The sequence below is a fragment of the Cavenderia fasciculata genome, assembly GCF_000203815.1.
Source record: "Cavenderia fasciculata unplaced genomic scaffold Scf_Dfasci-G-o-80e12.f1-5, whole genome shotgun sequence".
NCBI lineage: Eukaryota > Evosea > Eumycetozoa > Acytosteliales > Cavenderiaceae > Cavenderia > Cavenderia fasciculata.
Genome location: NW_004457735.1, coordinates 23,787 through 43,633, shown reverse-complemented (window position 1 = coordinate 43,633; position 19,847 = coordinate 23,787). Strand labels below are relative to the sequence as shown.

Below are 19,847 nucleotides of genomic sequence, written 5' to 3'. Positions count from 1 at the left end.
GGAATCGAATGGCAAGTACCCAATTATGTGTAGGTACATTCAATACTATTATAAATTTACTATTTAAAAATACTCGTACAAAGATAAAAAGTGATTTATCCACCATAGATAATAATAATCCCACTTGGACCATCAAAAACGCAAGTAACATTCTTCTTTTTGGAAAACCAACACAAGATCTCACAAGGAAACAATAAAACAGTAAATATTTACTACCAATTTATTGGTATAATCACCAGATTTCCAATTACGATTACGAGTTTTGGGGTGGGTTGTTTTGTTGATTACCATCTTGTTGTTGTTGTTGTTCTTTTGGTACTGGTATTGGTGCCTTGGGTCTAACTAGGAATCTAAAAAATTCTGGTAGAATATATGATGTTTGTCGATGGAATAGGAACGGTACGGCTGCTTTTAAAAGTGAAAGATTTGGGTCCAATTGTTTTCCAAGTCCTTCTAAAATGATGGTACCCATAACCAAGGTTGCGAAATTGCTCTCCAACTTTACATGGTATTCTCTAACCAAACTTAATATCTCTCCCAATAACTGTCCAACATGAACCTCACTTAATTTACTACTTTGGACATGATTAAATATTTGCCCCATTCTTTCTTTAAATTCGTCTATATTTTAAAAAATTTGATAGTTGGTTAGTTTTTTTGTTAATGTCATATATTTTTTTTTTTTGTTGTTACTTACACATTTCTTCCTCTGAACATTGTGCTTCTCTAGCATATTTAATAATAAGTTCTGCACCTGCTCTACCATTTCCTTTAACAACCTCGACAAAAAGCTCCTTAAAGTGCGATTTATCCTGGTCCTCTAGTTCTGTAACCAGTCCAACATCCAATAGAATTAACTTTGGCAATGAATTTTTTTGGCGTTCTACAAGATCGATTGAATGAAGTTGGAAAAACTTTCTATTTTGAGTAATATTGTTTCCAGCAGGTGAGTTGTTGTTGGAGAATATTGGATAAAAGGTATGATCTATTGGAATACTTGAATCTCTTACAAGTACATTTCCAGGGTGTAGATCTGCATGTATAAAATTATCTACAAGCATCATTTGCATGTAAGCATCTAAACCAATTCTGGCGAGGGTAGGATTGTATGGGTTTTTGGTAGAGATGTATTGCATAATTGGAGTACCAGGCTCGAATGTCTCTACAAGAACATCACGTGATACCAATGGATAACATGGTCTAGGAAACACAACTTCATTGTTGTTTTTAAAGTTGTCAATAAAGGTGTTCAAGTGTGATGCCTCTTGGCAGAGATTGGCCTGCTTCATCATTGACTTTCCAAACTCCAAAATAGACTCTGGCAATGAAAGCCATTTCATTCCTGGTATTTTGCTGAATGCCCACAACGCAGTATAGATGATGGTAAAGTCTGTCTTTATATAATATTTAACATTTGGATGAAGCACTTTTACGACAACCACAGAGCCATCGCTAATAACTGCTTTATGTACCTGTGCTACAGCACCACTTGCCATTGGTTCCTTTTCAAAATATACAAATAAATCTTTTAATTCACTATTGAAATTACTTTCAATGGTTTCTAAAAGAAAAAGTGTTAATTAAGAAGTAGTAGTAGTAGTGTTTTGTCTTTTCGTGATTGTTAACATACCCTTTGTAAATTCAAAAGAATGTGATGGACATTGATTGTGCAATAAAGAAAATTTTTGACACAACAAGACGGGGAACAAGTCTGGTCTTGTACTAACCCATTGGCCAAATTTGATCCAACAGGTACCACTAAACTCTATGCTACAAAGTAAGAGACGCCACCAAAGGCCATCTCCTCCTGGTATCAACAAGAGAGGACTTGTCAATATTGAGGGCATAAAAATGATGCCCAACTTTACAATTCGAAGTAGTGTCTCTCTTATGCTTATTGGTTCTTCTGTCAACTCTTTAATTGCCTCTTCTGGGCTTAGATAGACTGGTGAGAGTATACCCACAACAGATGGAGGTGATAGTAAAACATCTCTTGGTTGATGGTCAGATGATGATGACGATGACGACGACGACGATGATTGATCTGTTTGTTTATATTTTTCGTTCATCATATTGTAATAGATCGAACTGGTTAAAACTGTCAATCCAATTAGTGCCAATATTCCTGTTGGAATGTCAAACAGGAATGCTCCCGTTGTACCTTGATCACCTTCATCATCTCTATTTTCTTGTTCTTTTTTATTATTACTATTACTATTCTTAAGTGATGATGATGATGATGATGATGATGATGATAATAATCTCTTTTGTTGATGATTAATATTATTTGATAAAAGAAAAGAATGAATAGATGTATGCGTGGTATTTTGTACTGTAGATAATGGATTTAATAGTAATCTATCGAATGTTGTTTTGTTTCCAGCAGCAGCAGAAAATAAAGAAGAAGAAGAAGAAGAAGAAGAAGAATAAGAAGAAGAAGAAGAATAAGAAGAAGAGAAAAAGGAAGAGGAAGATGAAAGTAGTGTAGAACTATTATATTGACATGTCAATTTTGATAAAGGAACGACAGTAGACTTTACCGCAGAGCAAGAAGCTGTTAACCTGCAAATAAATCTCTGCATTCATAAAAGGTAAATTATTATTATTATTATTATTATTATTATTATTATTATTATTATTATTATTATTATTATTATTATTATTATTATTTGATTGCAATAACAGATGAACATTCCGACACCTGAAATTTAAATTGACTTGGGAACAGCCATTTTATTTTTTTTTTATTTTTTATTTTTTAGAATTATTTTAAAAAAAAAATCAATATTTACAAATATTGATTTGAGCAATGATAATTACCAAATTAAAGTAAATTTTTTATAGATACTTTATAACCAAATAAATTATAAAATAAAAAAGATATCCTAGATTATTGGGGTACATCGATCCAAAAGATTTTTCACCAGTTGGGGTGAATTTTTTTTATTTTTTTTTTAAGAATGTCGCCTCCAAAAGGTCTAACTTTGTTTGTCTTTGAATATTATTAGTATTTGTTGTGTTGTTTTATTATTAACTTTTACTTTTGTCCCTCCTTTACTAAAAGTGGAGGGTGATCATTCTCTATTATATCAGCACATATAACAAAAACAACAACAACAACAACAACAACAACAACAACAACAACAACAACAACAACAACAACAACAACAACAACAACAACAACAACAACAACAACAGCAACAACAACAACAACAACAAGAGCAAACAGAAACATTAATAGATCAATAACGAGGCCACCAACACTAACAACATCAACCCACCAACACCACCCCCAAACACTTGTATATATATATTTCTCTATTTATTATTTATTTATTTATTTATTTTTGTTACGACAGCAATAACAACAACAACAACAACAACAACAACAAGTGTATAATAATCGATAATTAACCAAACCAACAAAAGAAAAAGAAGAAGAAGCACATAGTACTAACAAATCAAAAAGATATATATTTCCCTTACTTTGAATGAATAATGAGTGATCAAGGTAAGCAAACATATTAGACCAAACAACAATAATGTACATCAAAAGAAGACAAGACTATTAATAGCAACTTTCTATTATCTTTTTAGAAAAACAAGTTTGTGAATGGGTAGGCCAAATCACTCAAAACAATGTATTATTTGTTGTTGGGGGAGGTCCATTCTGTGAACAATTGAAATCTGGTGTTGCCTTGTGCAAGTGAGTAGTAGTGACCAAACAATATATTTATATATAAATATATAGACACATTGAAATTTGTAGTTTTATTAATTCTTTTCTCATTTCTCTTTTTCAACTCCATCCATCTATCTATCTAGACTTGTAAATTATATCAAAGCAAATAGTGTAAAAAAGATAAATACTACAAATTCTTTATTTGCACAAAGAGTATGTTGTTTGTTGTTGTTGTTGTTTTAGGAACTTTGAGAATCAAATGTACTAACTTTGCTGCTGTTTTTTCGATATAATAGGAAAATTTAATTGCATTTGGAAAAGCATGTGAATCGATGGGATTAATTGAAGGATCATCCAAGATACATGAATTCATATTGGAGGATAAAGATCATTTGGTCGTTAAATACTTGCATACCCTAATGAAACATCAATCATCGTCATTGACTGCATCTTCGTCATCAACAGCTGCTTCTGCACTGACATCTACTACCAGTGTTCCTCCTCCTCTTCCTCCTAGCAGCACGATAAAGAAAGAACCTCATCAACCAAGTACCTCACCTTCTAAATCACCTGCTATCGTAAAACGTGCACCTCTACCAACACCAACAACACCACCCTTTACAACATCTTCATCATCTTTGAATGTATCATACAAGGCATCCAATTCCAATAATAATAATACCACTACCACTACCACTACTGCATCATCCCCTCCTCAACATCCACCTCCAATGCCTGTTTTAAAGCCATCAACAGCTACTGCATTTGGTGTTCCTCCTCTTCCAGCAAGAAAGATGATCAAACAAGAATCTTATGATTCTTTAGAGCCACACATTAATCGTATCAACAACAACAATAATAATAATAATAATAATAATAATAATAATAATAATAATAATAATAATAATAACTTATCACCAACAACAACAACGATTAATAATAACAACAACGATGTTGTTGAACAACAACAAGTTAAATCAACTACACCGGAACCATCACCATTAAATTCCAGTACTGGATACCCCAAACCTCAGCCACCGGCTCCACCCCCAAGAGTAAAGGGTATGACTCTTTCACATCCAATTGATTTTGAAAATGATCCAAGTATCTGTGGTGACTATGAAGAGTTGCCTACGTCTACATCTTCACAAACTCTACAACAAGAACAAGAAAACCATCCATCACCTAGACAACAATTGTTGCATACATCATTATCTGCACCTTCACTTATAAATGAAAATAATTTAACAACAACAACACCGTCACCACCAACACAAGTCGAAAACAACAATTGTATTAATAGTCATTCTCCAACAAATCAAAATAATATGACAACATCTCAAACTAATAATAATAATAATCAGAATAATGTATCACAATCAACAGTCTCTAATGCGACCCCAACAACAACAAAAGTTAATAACAGATACTCAACATCGTATACTATCCCAATTGCACCAATAGTTAATAGAGATAGGGATCATTATGGCACAATGATAGCAGGATCACCTCCAATGTATATTGACGCCTATGGTAATTCAAATACTGCACCAGTTGTCAAGAAGCCTAGATCGAGCACCAAGCATAGTTTGGCCAAGTTCTTTAGCAAGACCTCTTTAACCTCAAAATCCACCAAACATATGACTTCAAGTACTCCATCGTCACCAACATCATCGCCATCAATGAATAGCATCAACAATAGTGGCAGTATAAGCAGTGGAAAACTCAAAGGTTCGACCAGTATCAAGTATATTTCCAAGCCAACAAATTCCTCACCAGATCTCTTGTCCAATGAGGATTATGAAGGTCAAAACGGTGAACTGACAAGCAGCGGAGATAGGGGTGCAGAGGGATCTGCACTTTCTGCCAGTGGAGGATACGGCGACGAAGTTGAATACCAAGGAGGAGGAGGAGACGACGAGCTTACAAACGAAGAATTGATGAATGTCATCAAACAAGTAGAATTCTTGTACAAGGACAGAAAGATTATCAAGGAACGTATTAATTTTACGTATCCCGAGAAATACAAATCATTCATGTTGTATGACGAGCTACTAGAGCTTGACAAGTCACCAACCTTTGTAAACAGCTCGTTTATGGCACTCACTCCCAGACACCAATATGAAGTATGCAAACGAGAGGAAAGAAGAATGTTGTCTGAAATCTTTACACTCAACAATGTGTTGAATATTGTCGAGGAGAACAAGGCTTTGGCAATTCGCGTAGAAGAGTACCAAAAAATGGTAGATTCTCTCATGGTCGATAAAAAGTCATTGACAGCCAGATTCGATGAGATGTTGGCAGCCAAAGCTAAAAGTGAAAAGCATCAAATCGAAGAAGAAGGTATCATATTCAGTGAACTTAATGGAAAGATGGAAATTATCAAGGGTGGAACCACAGAGAAGCTCATCGAACGTCTCTACAACAAGAATATTATTGGATCTGTATCCGACTATGTCGATACATTCCTTTTAACCTATAGATCTTTTACAACTTCCAAGTATGTCTTGGAACGTCTGACAAAGACCTATAATGACAATACTGCTACTTCAGAAGAGGGAGCAGACTCGGAGAAGCAATTCCAAGTAGAACAAGAAAACCTTGGAAAGAAGAAAATAAGATTAAGAATTTGCAACTTTTTAAAGAGATGGGTCGATTTCTTTTTCCACGATTTCGATACTGAACTCTTACAAGAATATGATACCTTTATTTCAAATTGTAAAGATGAAAAGTTAAATAATTTATTAAGAAGAGCTTTAGATAAAAAGGTAAAAACAAAAACAAAAAACAAAAAAACAAAAACAAACAAACAAAATAACTAACCTTTTCTTTCTTTTTTTTCTATTATTTTATTTATTTATTTTAGGTTACTGGAGTAAATATTACCAAATTAACAACATTTGGTACAAAACCACCACCATTGATCATACCAAAAGTACCAATTGTCACGTTTGACGATGTAGATCCAACTGAATTGGCAAGACAATTGACGATTATTGAATTTGATTTGTTCCGATCGATTGCATCCAAAGAATTACTTTCACTATCGTGGCAAAAGAGTGACAAGGAAAAGAGATCACCAAATCTTTTAAAGATGATTTATCGATTCAACGAAGTCAGTAATTGGGTGGTTGTGACATTGGTCAGAGAAAACAATGTTAAGAAACGTGGTCAACATCTCAAACGTTTTATTAAGCTTTGTGAAGAACTTCGTAAACTCAACAACTTTAATTGTTGTTTTGTTGTCGTATCTGCCTTGTTATCGGCCTCTGTCAATAGACTCCAAAAGACATGGAGTGAACTCTCAAAGCAACAACAAAAGCAATTTGACGAGTTTGTTGCCTTGACATCACCCAATCTCTCATTCTCGGCCTATCGTGAAGAGATTCACAATGCAAATCCACCATGCATCCCCTACCTCGGTGTTCATCTCAGTGATTTGACATTCATCGAAGAAGGCAATCCAGACAAATTGGAAAATGGTTTTACAAACTTTTTCAAGTGCAGAATGGTCGCAGAGGTAATCAAAGAAATTCAACGCTACCAACAACAACCATACAATTTACAATCAGCACCAGAGGTAACAGCACCTTTGTTAAATAATCACAAGATTATAACCGAATCTGATTGTTTCAAATTGTCTTTGGTGGCTGAACCAAGAGAATCTTCAATTGCTAGCTAAAACAATTAAAAAAAAATTAATAAAAATTAAATATAAAAAAAAAAAAAAAAAAACGAACGATCCTTTTTTTTTTTTTTTTTTAATCGAAAGAGTTCTCTTATTGATTACTTTTGAAAAGATAATAGATAGTAGTAGTCGTAGAGAATGTCAAAATCATTTGTTGATAGAAAAGATAGAGTTACATATACATTATATAGAAACAGTGCTGTTGATAGACAAGGTAGATCTATCAATGAATTGGTTCAAAAACAAAAGCAAGAAAAAAGTACTAAACAAAATGTATGTAGACATCAAGGAGGAAGGAAAGTCCGAGGCAATAACAGGTCTGTGAAAAAGGCTAACCCGTTCTAATTTATTTTGATTTATATAAGAATAATAGTCGTAGAATAGCAGGAGGAGATGAAGATTATGATGAGGATGATGAATATTATGACGACGATGACGACGAATATTATGACGACGACCAAGAAGAATACGACGATGATCAGGAAGATGACCAAGAAGAGAACGACGACGACCAAGAAGATGGCAAAAAGAAAAAAGAAGACGACGATTTACATTTGATTGGATTTAGAAAAGATGGGTACGACTATTCAAAACATTTGAAACCAATTGGTGGTGGTATTTTTATTCCAGCCGTTTATGACCTAAGCACTTTAAAGAATGTAAAGGGAGGAATTGTAGGTCTTATTAGAGAAAGTGAACCAACTCCCTATATGTACGGTCTAGAGGAAATTAGTAAACATTATGTAAAAAATGGTATGTTAAAAAAGAAGTCTTACTTTGGGATTACCTTGATTTTAATATTTTTATTTTATTTTTTTTCTAATCCTTTATAGAAAAGGAATTATCAGGAGTTGTTGATAGTGATTTGATTGATGCAATGGGAAGTGATGATGGAGAATTTGAAGATTTGGATGATGATTTTATTTTACAAGCCAACGGAGGAAACCTCGATGGATTGGATGAACAAGTAAAAGAAGCAAGACGTAAATTAAAAAGTTTGGAATTATTGGATGATGACGAACAAGATGAAGGTGACCGAATTGCCGGAAGACATGTAGATGAAGAGTTGGAGGCTGACTTTGAGGCTGCCCTCGAGGAGTATGATGATGACGAAATTGGAGAATTAGACAGAGACGTTGCTCGTGGTCAATTCTCTACCGATCAATATGAACAAGTATTTGATGAATTCATGGATGAATACAAAAAGAACCATACACCATTTATCGATCAACTCATTCAATTAAAGAGAGAGGATCCAACCATTGCGCTCACTGCCCAAGAGAAAATAGAAATCCTTGAAAGAGATTGGGAAAGTTCATCATCAGAGGATGAAGACGAAGGAGAGGATCGTGAGGTATGGGACTGTGAAACCATTCTCACCACCTACACCAATATCTATAACCATCCATCCACCATCAGAGAAGAGGGTATCAAAAAGATCCAACTCTCGAAAAAGACTGGCATTCCTTTGGGTGTCCTCCCAACAAGAACAAGAGAAATCGAGGAAGAAGAGGAAAGAATCAATTACGGTGAAGCCATCGAAAAGGACGAATCCAAAGAAGACAAGAAAGAAAGAAAAAAGGCCGTCAAGGAGTTGAAAAAGGCTGCAAGAGAACAAAAGAAGGATTTGAAACAGGCTTTCAAGAGCGAAGAAATGAAACAAAATAAGATCAATAGAGCCCAAAGATTAAATAAAGCCACCGCTGTTCAGTTTTAATTATTTTAATTCATATTATCAAACTTTTTATTCAAAAACTTTTAAAAAAATCCAGTAGAATTGTTAGATGTTGGTACCATACCAAATCCTGATGGGGTATTGTTTGGCATGACACCAAATCCATTACCAAAACTACCATTATTATTATTATTATTGTTGTTGTTGTTGTTGTGATTGTGGTTGTGGTTGTTGCTGTTAGTTATTGGAGAGTGAATAGATGGTTGATTCATCGTTGATTTGTTTGGAGAGGTAAACATCATATTGTCTAGTGTTGCGAATTGTGATGGTTTGTTATTATTCATATTGTTGTTGTTGTTGATATGGTGGTTGGTATTTGGGTGGACCATGTTTTTGGGGACAGCATGCTGTCCAGTTGGTGGAAGAAATGCATTAAAAGTTGAATTATTATTCATTGGCATCATACCGCCATTGTTCATTGGCATCATTCCTCCATTCATTCCCATTCCGTTGTTGTTCAATGGCACCATACCACCATTGTTCATTCCCATACCATTATTCAATGGCATCATACCACTGTTGTTCATTCCCATGCCATTATTCATTCCCATACCGTTGTTCATTGGCATCATTCCTCCATTCATTCCCATTCCGTTGTTGTTCAATGGCATCATACCACCATTGTTCATTCCCATACCATTATTCAATGGCATCATACCATTGTTCATTCCCATGCCATTGTTTGTTGGCATCATACCAACATTGTTCATTCCCATACCATTATTCATTGGCATCATACCACCGTTGTTCATTCCCATACCATTGTTGATTGGCATAGTAGTATTATTAAATCCATTAAAGTTATTATTATTATTATTGTTATTAAAAGTATTATTGTTTGGGTCAGAGAGTGGATCAAAAATAAAACTTTGTTTTGGTTGAGTTGGTGGCTGAGCTGGTGCATTGAAATCTAAAAGATAATTAATATATATATCTATGTGGCAGGGTATTTAAACAAAAAAGTTACTTACCAAAATCAACCAATTGTTTCGAGTTGCTTGCCGATGTTGATGAGGGGGCTTCGTGCCATTGAATATCCTCGTCCAACAATCTATTGTTGTTTGTATTTTTAGAAACGTTTGATGATGGGTTTGCAATATGTGATGGTAGGGACACTGGCATTGGCAATGAATTTGGATTAAAGTTTTGTTTTCTTACCGCATTATTATTATTATTATTATGATTGTTGTTGTTGCCACTGTTATTGTTGGAGTGACCATAATCTCCACGGTTGTATTCATTACGACCATTATTATTGTGATTATTATCGTTACGACCGTTATTATTATTATTATTGTACTCGTTACGGTTATTATGGCGACCATTGTTCATATCACCCTCGTACTCGTTTCTACCATATTCATTACGACCACCTCCGTTGTATTCATTTCGACCATTGTAATTGTTGTTGTGGCTACCGTTTTGTTCAAATCTTTTGGTTGTTTCACTAAACCCTCCACCTCTTCTTGGCAAAGAGTGGATTCCAGTACCAGCAGATCTTCCATTGTTTGAACCGCCGCCACCTTCTCTTCTAACAAATTCCTTTCTTTCATATTTACCTCTAATAAATTGTTCAAGTGTACTTTATGAAAAAAAAAAATAGTTAGAATTTTTTTTTTTTTCTTTTTTTTTTTTTTTTTTTTTTTGGAAAGCCTGGTTGGCTTTGCCTCCCCTCCACGGATATTAAAGTTTTCATCTTCTTCTTTGTATTGGTAGTAGTACTTACTAGGCATCGGCATTTGAGTCTGGTTTTCTAAAGGATGGTGGTAAACATTCTTCATAGTAAGAGTTTGATTTCTTGTTACCCATTGACTTCATATTCTCTAATAGTTCAGGTGTCCATTTATCAAGTGACACTGATCTAACTTTTGAAATGTGTACTCCCAATGAACGATGAATACCTGAACATTTCATACAAATAAAAATACCTAAATTGGTTGATGCCCATCTTGGTGCTAAACAATATTGTAGTAGTAGTAGTAGTCGTAGTAGTGGAGATATGTGTCAGTTAATCGATAAATATTGATTTATAAAAAGTTGATTGCTCTTTCTTTACCTTTAGTATTACAATCAGCACATTGTTTGTTTTCCTCTGTTTTCAGTAAATCCTCCAAGTATGCAATACAAGCTTGACTTACTTTTTCGTCTTTTTGTCCTTGCATTGTATTTGTTGTTGTTTTTTGTTGTAGTGGTTGACTAGTAAATATCAAAGTGTTGCTACTTTATTGCAAATAAACTAAAGGAAAAGAAGAAACTTCCCGCAAAGTGCATTTTTTTTTTTTTTTTTTTTTCAAAAAATTAAAAAAAGCAAAATATCACCCACCCCCTCTTTTATACATTAATTCTAGTGAATGAAGAATTAGAGATAAAGAAGAAGAAGAAGAAGAACTAACTAATGGTATGGAAAAAGTTAAAAGTTTACATTCTTTTAGTATCAATACTTACAACCCATACATCACTAGGCATCAATATTAAGAGTCAATGTTTGTGATAGTCAAACAGGAATATGTTTTTTTGAAAAGATATGGAAGTGGAGTGGTACATCAGTGGCAGAGGGTATCTGTAAATTGGTGTTGACATTTCATAAACTATCAAACGAGATTGGTGATACTGGACTCGTAAAGAGTGTACTATTTGAGCAACCAACAGTCTCTCACCCAAACCCGTTATCTGCCTCTAATCAAAACGCATTGTCCTCTTCATCGACATCAACATCATCTTCTTCATCTACATCCACCTCGTCTACGACAAATACATCATCTACAACAACAACAACAACAACACCTTCTGCTGCCGCTGGAAACAGTTCAACAAATGTTAGACACTCTTTCCACCACAGAACGCCATCTAGTACTGGATCTTCATCAACAGCAAAAAGAGTATGTGTTTGAGATTTGGTAGGGGCATTATCCTACACCCACACCCTTTTTATAATAGCTATTATATTAAATATTTATCTCATGCATCATTTATTATAATAGATCAAATCAGCTCCTACGACACCACCTATTAGATTATCATGTGAAAAGAATGACAAGTTTACAGTATCTGTATTTTATGAACAGGCAGACAAAGAAAAAGAGGTAAAGGAATTCCTACAGGCCATTCTTTCCGAATTTTCAAACAAATACGCATCACAATTGGCATCTCTTCGTCCACTACTCAATGAGATGAGCGAGTTTCCAGAAAAATGTCAGGTATATACTTGAAAAACAAACAAAAGATTTAAATGCAATCTAATCATTTTCCACTATTTATCTATCTAGACAAAGCCAGAAGAGATAATTATAAAGTTTAAAGATTTCGGACAAACTTGTGATAAAATTTTTAGTACATTAAAATGAACATTTTGAAGCGATATATATTATATAGCAATAAATATGAAAAAGCCTGACCGACATTGTATATTACACCCCCCTATCTAGATATTCTATCAAATCAGAGCAACTACTACAGTTGAGAGATTGATAGCGTCGAGCTTATGAGAGATCCCATCCAAAAATGTCTAGATCTGATACAGTAGGAATTTTCATTAAAAAATGGGACACATATAAATTTTCGAGTGTGTTTTATAGTACATACAAAAATCTTCATAGTTAAATAATATTTACAAATGTTATGATACTTTAGTAGTTGATTATTATTTTTTATTTATTCATATATATTTCCATAATAGATAGGAGAAAAAGAGAGAGAGAGAGAGAGAGAGAAAGATGATTGAAGGATTAAAATATGATATTATCTTTTTATCTCTTTCAGGTGTTTTATATTTAGGATATCACTTCTTTCTTTTTCTAAAAGTTAAAAAAGAGCCAGAGGTGACATCGATTGGTAGAAATAATAGGCATAGAAAGCAATGGCTCGAGATTATGGTACAACAAAAGAAAGACATACTTGCCATTCAGACACTTAGGAATCATGTCATGTCATCCACTCTATTGGCAACTGCATCGATTACATTGGTGGTACTCATTCTAAATATCATTGTTTCTGGCAATTTGACAAAGGTTTTGGATTCAATGAGAATAGTTGGTGCCAGTAATTCAGAGATACTCGTGTACAAAGCATTTGTACTAATCCTTATATATCTATTCTCCTTTCTCAGTATGGTCACTTGCATACGTTATCAAACACATCTTGCCTATTTAATCAATGTTGCTCCATTTCATCCAGAGTGTAGTCTTGATTACTGTAATAATATAATGTTGGCTGGTTCTCATCATTATACTTTGGGTGTTCGTGCTTTTTATTGTTCATTATCGGTTATGTAAGTTTTAAAGTTTGGCAGCAACATAAAAAGAGAGAGATCTTTGTATTAATATATTGAATTAAATTGTTTTACTATATATAGTTTATGGTTTTTCGATCCAATATTCCTATTAATATGTACTATTATGTTGATAGCTTGGTTATATTTGGGTGATATTAGTGATTCTGTCATACCACGCCAAGAAAAGAAAGAATATAAAATGAAAAGAAAATCGCGTGACAGGGACATGGAGATGGGAGAGCAACAAGATCATGATATCGAACAATAAAGGCAAACTTATAATGTTTCCAAAAAGATTATTTTATTTTGTGAGTAAACTAGCCGGCGAAATGAGAGATGGTTGGCTATAAAAGGAGGATTATACTATTATTATATTATTAGTATCGTTTGGAAATTATTACACAAATAATGATATGGTGATAATGATGATGATGATGATGATGGATATTTAAATATTTAGACAACTACAACTGATGAAGGTAAAATAGAGAATCTATAAACATCACCAACAGATTTTAATCTTGAAGTTCTTTCTTCGGCTCTTTTACCAGTGACAATGAGATCATGTAGATCATCAACCATGAGACGATTGATATTAAAGAAAGAGTGATGTCTTTCAGACATGTTACTATCTAAATCTCCTGTATCGATAATGTCAACATCCAATGATTGTCCAGTGTCATCACTGAGGATTGGTTGAATATTATTTCCAAGATTTTGTTTTTGTAACATCTTGAATGCCAACTTGATCGCAACATCTCTATGATCAGCATAAATACTTATACGTGGGCAATACTAAGTTGATAAATAATAAATTTAGTAAAGGAGATAAATGACTTTTAAATTGTTATTATTATTATTATTAATTTTATACTTACACTTCTTAATTCGTCATAATCATTTTTAAAGGTTTGTATTTCATAATCTGGGTTTAAAAAGATTAAATTTGCCAAATTAATTTTAGAATCATTATAGGGAGCTCTGGTTTCATTGATTGTTGGGATACTGCCGAGGGATGAATTTGGTGAAAGTGATACTTGTCTCTTGTTGAATGCCTTTTTAACTTTTGAAAAGGAACGAAGGAAAAATCTGGTACCCATACTGTGACACATAACATGCAAAGTTCTAATACCTGCATGACCAAGACTCTCGATGAATCTTTGCAGATCTCTATGGTTGTCGTTGTCTGATGCAATTGAATGAGCACACCAGTACAACAATGAACTTGTTGAACTTGGCCAATTGAATACAAATGGCTTGAGATAGTTGGGGAAATGTCCCAATGCAAGAAACTGTGCAAATCTTTTAAGTGAATCCTTTAGATCATGATCATAACCATGAATAAATAATAAACCTTCATTACTTTGACTGCTAATCCAATGAGAATCCAAAGCCAATCCATTTACTTGATTATTTTTTACTAATTGAATTGTAACTGTGTTTTGTTTCTAGAAGATAAAAAATTAATATATATTAAAATCTATTTTATAGATATATATATAGATTATGGTTACATGTTTTTTAGGTTTATGACCAGAGACTAATAATGTATCTAATTTTCTATCTACAGAAACAACTACAGATGATAAAGTTTTATCATCATCGATATGACGATAGGAACCATTTTCAAAAAGTGATTTGAGACAAGTGCATGCCTTTTTGTAATTGCAATTACAATGATCGGGACCTTTGATCATACTAACTTTTGGATATCCTTTGAAAAAGTTACCGCTGACACAACATTCGACAGCAGCAACACCAGTGTGAAGAGGTATTCTATCGAGCCAGCTCTTACCTCCTCCATTGGTGCCATAGACAATACGAAGATTGACAAGTAAACTTCTGGTATCGTTTTCGGTACTTTCAAATGGACCAAGTGGTATACCATTCTCCCAGTATCCAGCCAATAATTCTCCTTGATAGGATGTGTCCATCCAAGTTCCAATACCGTGAGGTCTTCCATCGAGAAGAGGTCCTTCATATACACAAGTGGTTGGTTTTTTGAAACAATTTCTTTGCTTGATTGTGAATCTATTTGATTCACCTTTGACCCAGGTATCCTTATCCGATGCCATTGTAATGGCACCAGTAATTGAAAAGTAACATTTCATAATATAGGGATAGACAAAGAAGCAGATAATAGTGACAACCAATGCACCACTGGCCACAGTGAGCAAGGGAATATAATATTGTTTTTCATAGTAGAGATTGAGGATAAAAAATAAATACAATGTTGAATAAACTTCAAGAAATACGACACGGACTACCCATGAAAATCTTGGTGCTAATAATCCAAGTGATATTGATATAAATCCCATTAAAATAAATTCTAAAATATATCCCTGAAAAAGAGAGATAGAGAGAAAGAAAGTGAGATAGATAGATTAGAATCTTTCGGTTTTTGGTTAAACCATTGACAATGATACTTACAGCACCTCTTTTATAATGATATATTTGAAGAAATAGATAGATTCCATAGGCAGATAAAAAGAATAGAAACCAAAAGAATGAGAAACCTCTCTTTTCATTAGAGAATGTACCTCTATGTAATCTTGACCATTGTCTTTTTTTCATTAACCAATAGGTACTAATTGATGTTTAGGTAGATAGAGAGAGAGAGAGAGAGAGAGAGATAATATAAATATTATGTTTATGACGGAGGACGATCATAACAGGCACGGTAACTTACAATTCTAGATTACTACCCTTTTCCATTGTTTCTAATGAACCACCAAGAGGGTTCATATCAACGAAGCTGCTATTGTGTAGTGGTACATTATTATTATTAATATTATTAGTTGTTGATGTAGAAGTTTGTTGGCTATTATATCTCTTGTAGTGATTATTATTGTGTGATGATGAAGATTGAATACTATCAGCCACCATTTCAATTGTATTGTTTAAATCGGATGCTATGAAGTATTCATCTTCATGCTGGTCAAGATGAATATTACTTGTTCTAGGCTGACCATCTAAAAGCCTACTTTTCTCATCCATTTTTAATCTCTCTAACAACTATAGTTGATACTAATAAAATTTGTGTATTTTTAAAGAGAGAGAGAGATTAAAAAGATTGTTAGGGACAGACATCTCTCTCGATTCCCTCAGAAAAGAGTTTTACCCGCTTTTTTCTTTTTTTATATATTTTTTTGATTTTAAATCAATTTTAAAACATTGGTGTGTTTTGCTGATGCTTCAATCTAAGCTCACATCTGATGTTTAAATCTCACATCTGACAACAACAACAACAAGCCTAGGCATCATGATGAATACAACAAACATGCCAACCTCAACCTCAACCACAACAACAGCAGCAGCAGCAGGAGGAGGTAGTGTTGGTAGTAGTAGTAGTAGTAGTAGTAGTGGTATATTAGTTAAACTATTATTCCCACCCACCTCATCAATCATATCAAAGATCTTATTAATACATAACCATCAAAAGGTTTCAGATGTCATTCAGTATGCTACCCAATTAGGATCTCTTCAACCTGGATATAGTCTTTACCTTTGTTCAAAATCATCATCTTCCTCTTCTTCTTCCAATGAACCAAAACATGGAGGTAGGGGAGGAGGTCAATGGTTAGATGATAACTCATTATTATCTTTGTACTCTATAAATAGTTCTGTAAGTGAAATAGAATCAATTATCACACACACACACGCACACATGATCCAATATCTTATCCTCATCTCTTTATATATATATAAAGGATAACATTCAAATTAAAAGAAGACCAGGATTTAAAAATAGAAAGAATACACTTTTGACGATCAAAGGTCTAAAAGAAGGAAAAGTTCAAAAATTATCATCGCTTGCAAACATATGGGATACAAGGTATCTTAGGTTGTATTCTCAAAGATTAGTGCATACAACCAGCGAAAATGACACTGGCACAAGTGATTTTATTTCATTCTCTGATATTATCAATGTTGATAGAGATATCAATAGGAAATATTCTTTTGTAATATTTCATTATTCTCCACTTTCAAATAATCAAAATAATAATCAAAATAATAGAGAAAAAAAAGAATATATATTTAGATGTAGGAATCAGATAGAGATGGATGAATGGGTTGAGTCCATACGATCAATTCTAAAAAAATCAAGACCAGAATTACTCCTTCCTCCACTTTCTCCTCTTAATGTTTATCATAATAACAATAACAACAATAACAACAACAACAACAACAACAACAATAGTGTAAATAATAACCCAAATCCAATGTTGTCATCATCATCACAAGAAATCAATCAATTTTCAACAACATCCTCTACAATCATTGTACCGTTGGATCATAGTATAAATAGTAGCAGTAATAATAATAATAATAATAATAATAACAATAACAATACATTTGCAATACCATCATCACCTGCAAGTGAAAGAGGAACCAAAAACAGATCGTTTTCATTCTCTGCACTTAAATCAAAGAGAAAAGACAGCTTAGGCAATAATGTATCGACACCAATACCTTTTCCATTGAAACCAACCCAGTTAACAGTAGAGGAGGAATTAAAACAAATGAAATTAAATTTTGAAAGAGAATCGAAAATTAAAATGGATCTTGAAAAAAAGTATCTAAAGTTGAAGAAAAAATATGTTGCCATTAAAAAGAAAACGGACCCAACAAGTAGTACTACAACAAATAATCCTACAACTCCATCATCAATTGCTCAATCGATAACATCAATGATTACTCGGTCAAGATCATTTTCAACACCTGCCCCAGTTAGTCCGGAATTATTAAAAAAAAAGAAACAAGACAACAACAATAACAACAATAATAACAACAATAACAATAACAACAACTACAACAACATTGAATCAAATATTATTAAAAGCGATAGCAGTGATAATATTAGTGAAGCCATTTCAACACCAACAACTCCATATCAATCTCGTAATGGTGGATGGACACCTGCCACATCACCTTTTGTCATTGGATCCACTAGGATCAAAACTATGCTCAGAGGAGATCGAAGAAGTGTCGATACATCATCAAGTTGTGGTGGTGGTGGTGGTGGTGGTGGCGGGGGAGCGTCAAACAGCCTGACAACAGGGGACTTTACAGAAAATACGCTTAGTATCATGGAGGAGGATGACGACGACAGCAGCAAGATGGTAGATGAAATCCGAGAGTTAAAGGACCAAATTCAAAGATTTAAAGATAAATTTTCTGGAGAGTCATCAAAGAGCCAACAATTGCTCGTTGAAAAGAAACAGTTGGAAAAGGATCTTTACCAAATCAAAAAACTGACAGAACGAAAAGAAAAAGAACAACACAACGAAAATAGTAAATTTAATCTCAACTTGGATGAACTAGGAGATATTGCATCAAAAATGAAACAATCATTGACAAGACTTGCTGGATACTTGGAAAATCATTCTGAAGATGAAGAAGAAGAAGAAGAAGAAGAGGACGAAATGGAAGAGAATATTTCTTCAATAATAGAGCAAGATGAAGAATTGATGATTGATAACAGTATGGAAATTAATTAATTTAAATACATTTACCAAATAATTTGATCGAAAATGACCATAAAATTATTATTTTGATTATTTTGATTATTATTATTATTTTTATTTCTAGAATTTTAGAAACCTAGAGCAACTAACCATAAAACTATGGGTTGAGTATAATTTCCTTTTATGACTATAGATGATTCTCTTTGTTGAATATCGACATCTTGTCCAATTATATTTTTGATTTCAGAGATGATTTCGTCGGCGTTGCCAGAGAATTTGCGAACAACAGTCTCTTGACAGTTTCTACTTCTAATAATATCACTATAAACACCTAAACGACCACTATCAGTTCTTTCAAAGTGGAATGGTAAATTTTCTGTTCCTCCAAGTGCTTTGACAGTGTTGATGTTGGTGATTGTATTCACTATTGGATATTTAAGTGGTGATACTGTATTTAGTTTGTATTGTTTGATCTTTTTCTTTTTTGGAATGGTGTTTTCAATGTTGTTGGATTGAGTTGTTGCTTCCAATGATGCAGTAGTAGTAGTACTACAATACGATCTGAATATATTATTATATGTTGTTGTTGTTGATGTTGATTGACTATTATAAAGACTACCAGTTATCAAACTACTACCAATCGCTGCAGTAGGAGCATAAGATGATGCTGATGATATGTATAAAGTTGAAAATAAACTAGACGATCTCTTAAGTGCAAACATTTTCTATATGATATCAAGTCGAGTACTAAAGATAAAATGTGTTTGTGTTTGACGTCAAATTCAGTGCAGAATTCATGAAAAAATTAAAAAAAAAAAAAAAAACAAAATGAATGAATGAGCATTTGAACTTTTATTTTGAATTGAGGAAAGAAAAAAAAAACAGACAAAGTAAAAAAAAAGAACAAAGTACAGAAAAAAAGGGGAAAAATACAGTAAATTGAGATCAACATTATATTTTCTATCTAATAACTTACAGCTGGGGGGGGGACTTTCATATTTATG

The 19,847-nt window shown here is 33.3% G+C and overlaps 8 protein-coding genes across 8 annotated transcripts; 4 read left to right on the top strand and 4 right to left on the bottom strand.

Moving 5' to 3' along the window:
- Positions 1 to 48: 48 nt before the first annotated feature.
- Positions 49 to 2,732, bottom strand: abkC (putative protein serine/threonine kinase; the record flags this gene model as incomplete). The annotated part of the gene is made up of 5 exons (XM_004360494.1): positions 49 to 59; positions 289 to 621; positions 698 to 1,561; positions 1,631 to 2,562; positions 2,719 to 2,732. The coding sequence occupies 5 exons, from the start codon at positions 2,730 to 2,732 to the stop codon at positions 49 to 51; spliced, it is 2,154 nt and encodes a 717-aa protein (XP_004360551.1).
- A 766-nt stretch (positions 2,733 to 3,498) lies between these two features.
- Positions 3,499 to 7,364, top strand: gefQ (Ras guanine nucleotide exchange factor Q; the record flags this gene model as incomplete). Its single annotated transcript, XM_004360493.1, has 5 exons — positions 3,499 to 3,511; positions 3,598 to 3,706; positions 3,826 to 3,895; positions 3,979 to 6,450; positions 6,549 to 7,364. The coding sequence occupies 5 exons, from the start codon at positions 3,499 to 3,501 to the stop codon at positions 7,362 to 7,364; spliced, it is 3,480 nt and encodes a 1,159-aa protein (XP_004360550.1).
- A 144-nt stretch (positions 7,365 to 7,508) lies between these two features.
- ltv1 (uncharacterized protein) lies at positions 7,509 to 9,087 on the top strand (the record flags this gene model as incomplete). Its single annotated transcript, XM_004360492.1, has 3 exons — positions 7,509 to 7,643; positions 7,736 to 8,123; positions 8,204 to 9,087. The coding sequence occupies 3 exons, from the start codon at positions 7,509 to 7,511 to the stop codon at positions 9,085 to 9,087; spliced, it is 1,407 nt and encodes a 468-aa protein (XP_004360549.1).
- A 294-nt stretch (positions 9,088 to 9,381) lies between these two features.
- DFA_04827 (Arf GTPase activating protein) lies at positions 9,382 to 11,267 on the bottom strand (the record flags this gene model as incomplete). The annotated part of the gene is made up of 5 exons (XM_004360491.1): positions 9,382 to 9,452; positions 9,599 to 10,015; positions 10,077 to 10,687; positions 10,832 to 11,060; positions 11,162 to 11,267. The coding sequence occupies 5 exons, from the start codon at positions 11,265 to 11,267 to the stop codon at positions 9,382 to 9,384; spliced, it is 1,434 nt and encodes a 477-aa protein (XP_004360548.1).
- Positions 11,268 to 11,500: 233 nt separating this feature from the next.
- Positions 11,501 to 13,643, top strand: DFA_04826 (uncharacterized protein; the record flags this gene model as incomplete). Its single annotated transcript, XM_004360490.1, has 7 exons — positions 11,501 to 11,503; positions 11,628 to 11,984; positions 12,087 to 12,302; positions 12,372 to 12,435; positions 12,478 to 12,507; positions 12,907 to 13,372; positions 13,457 to 13,643. 7 exons carry the CDS (start codon positions 11,501 to 11,503, stop codon positions 13,641 to 13,643), a joined length of 1,323 nt encoding a protein of 440 aa, XP_004360547.1.
- Positions 13,644 to 13,831: 188 nt separating this feature from the next.
- Positions 13,832 to 16,372, bottom strand: DFA_04825 (uncharacterized protein; the record flags this gene model as incomplete). Its single annotated transcript, XM_004360489.1, has 5 exons — positions 13,832 to 14,170; positions 14,254 to 14,823; positions 14,944 to 15,717; positions 15,806 to 15,962; positions 16,065 to 16,372. 5 exons carry the CDS (start codon positions 16,370 to 16,372, stop codon positions 13,832 to 13,834), a joined length of 2,148 nt encoding a protein of 715 aa, XP_004360546.1.
- Positions 16,373 to 16,655: 283 nt separating this feature from the next.
- DFA_04824 (uncharacterized protein) lies at positions 16,656 to 18,876 on the top strand (the record flags this gene model as incomplete). The annotated part of the gene is made up of 2 exons (XM_004360488.1): positions 16,656 to 17,000; positions 17,086 to 18,876. 2 exons carry the CDS (start codon positions 16,656 to 16,658, stop codon positions 18,874 to 18,876), a joined length of 2,136 nt encoding a protein of 711 aa, XP_004360545.1.
- A 95-nt stretch (positions 18,877 to 18,971) lies between these two features.
- DFA_04823 (uncharacterized protein) lies at positions 18,972 to 19,565 on the bottom strand (the record flags this gene model as incomplete). Its single annotated transcript, XM_004360487.1, has 1 exon — positions 18,972 to 19,565. The coding sequence occupies one exon, from the start codon at positions 19,563 to 19,565 to the stop codon at positions 18,972 to 18,974; it is 594 nt and encodes a 197-aa protein (XP_004360544.1).
- Positions 19,566 to 19,847: the final 282 nt, after the last annotated feature.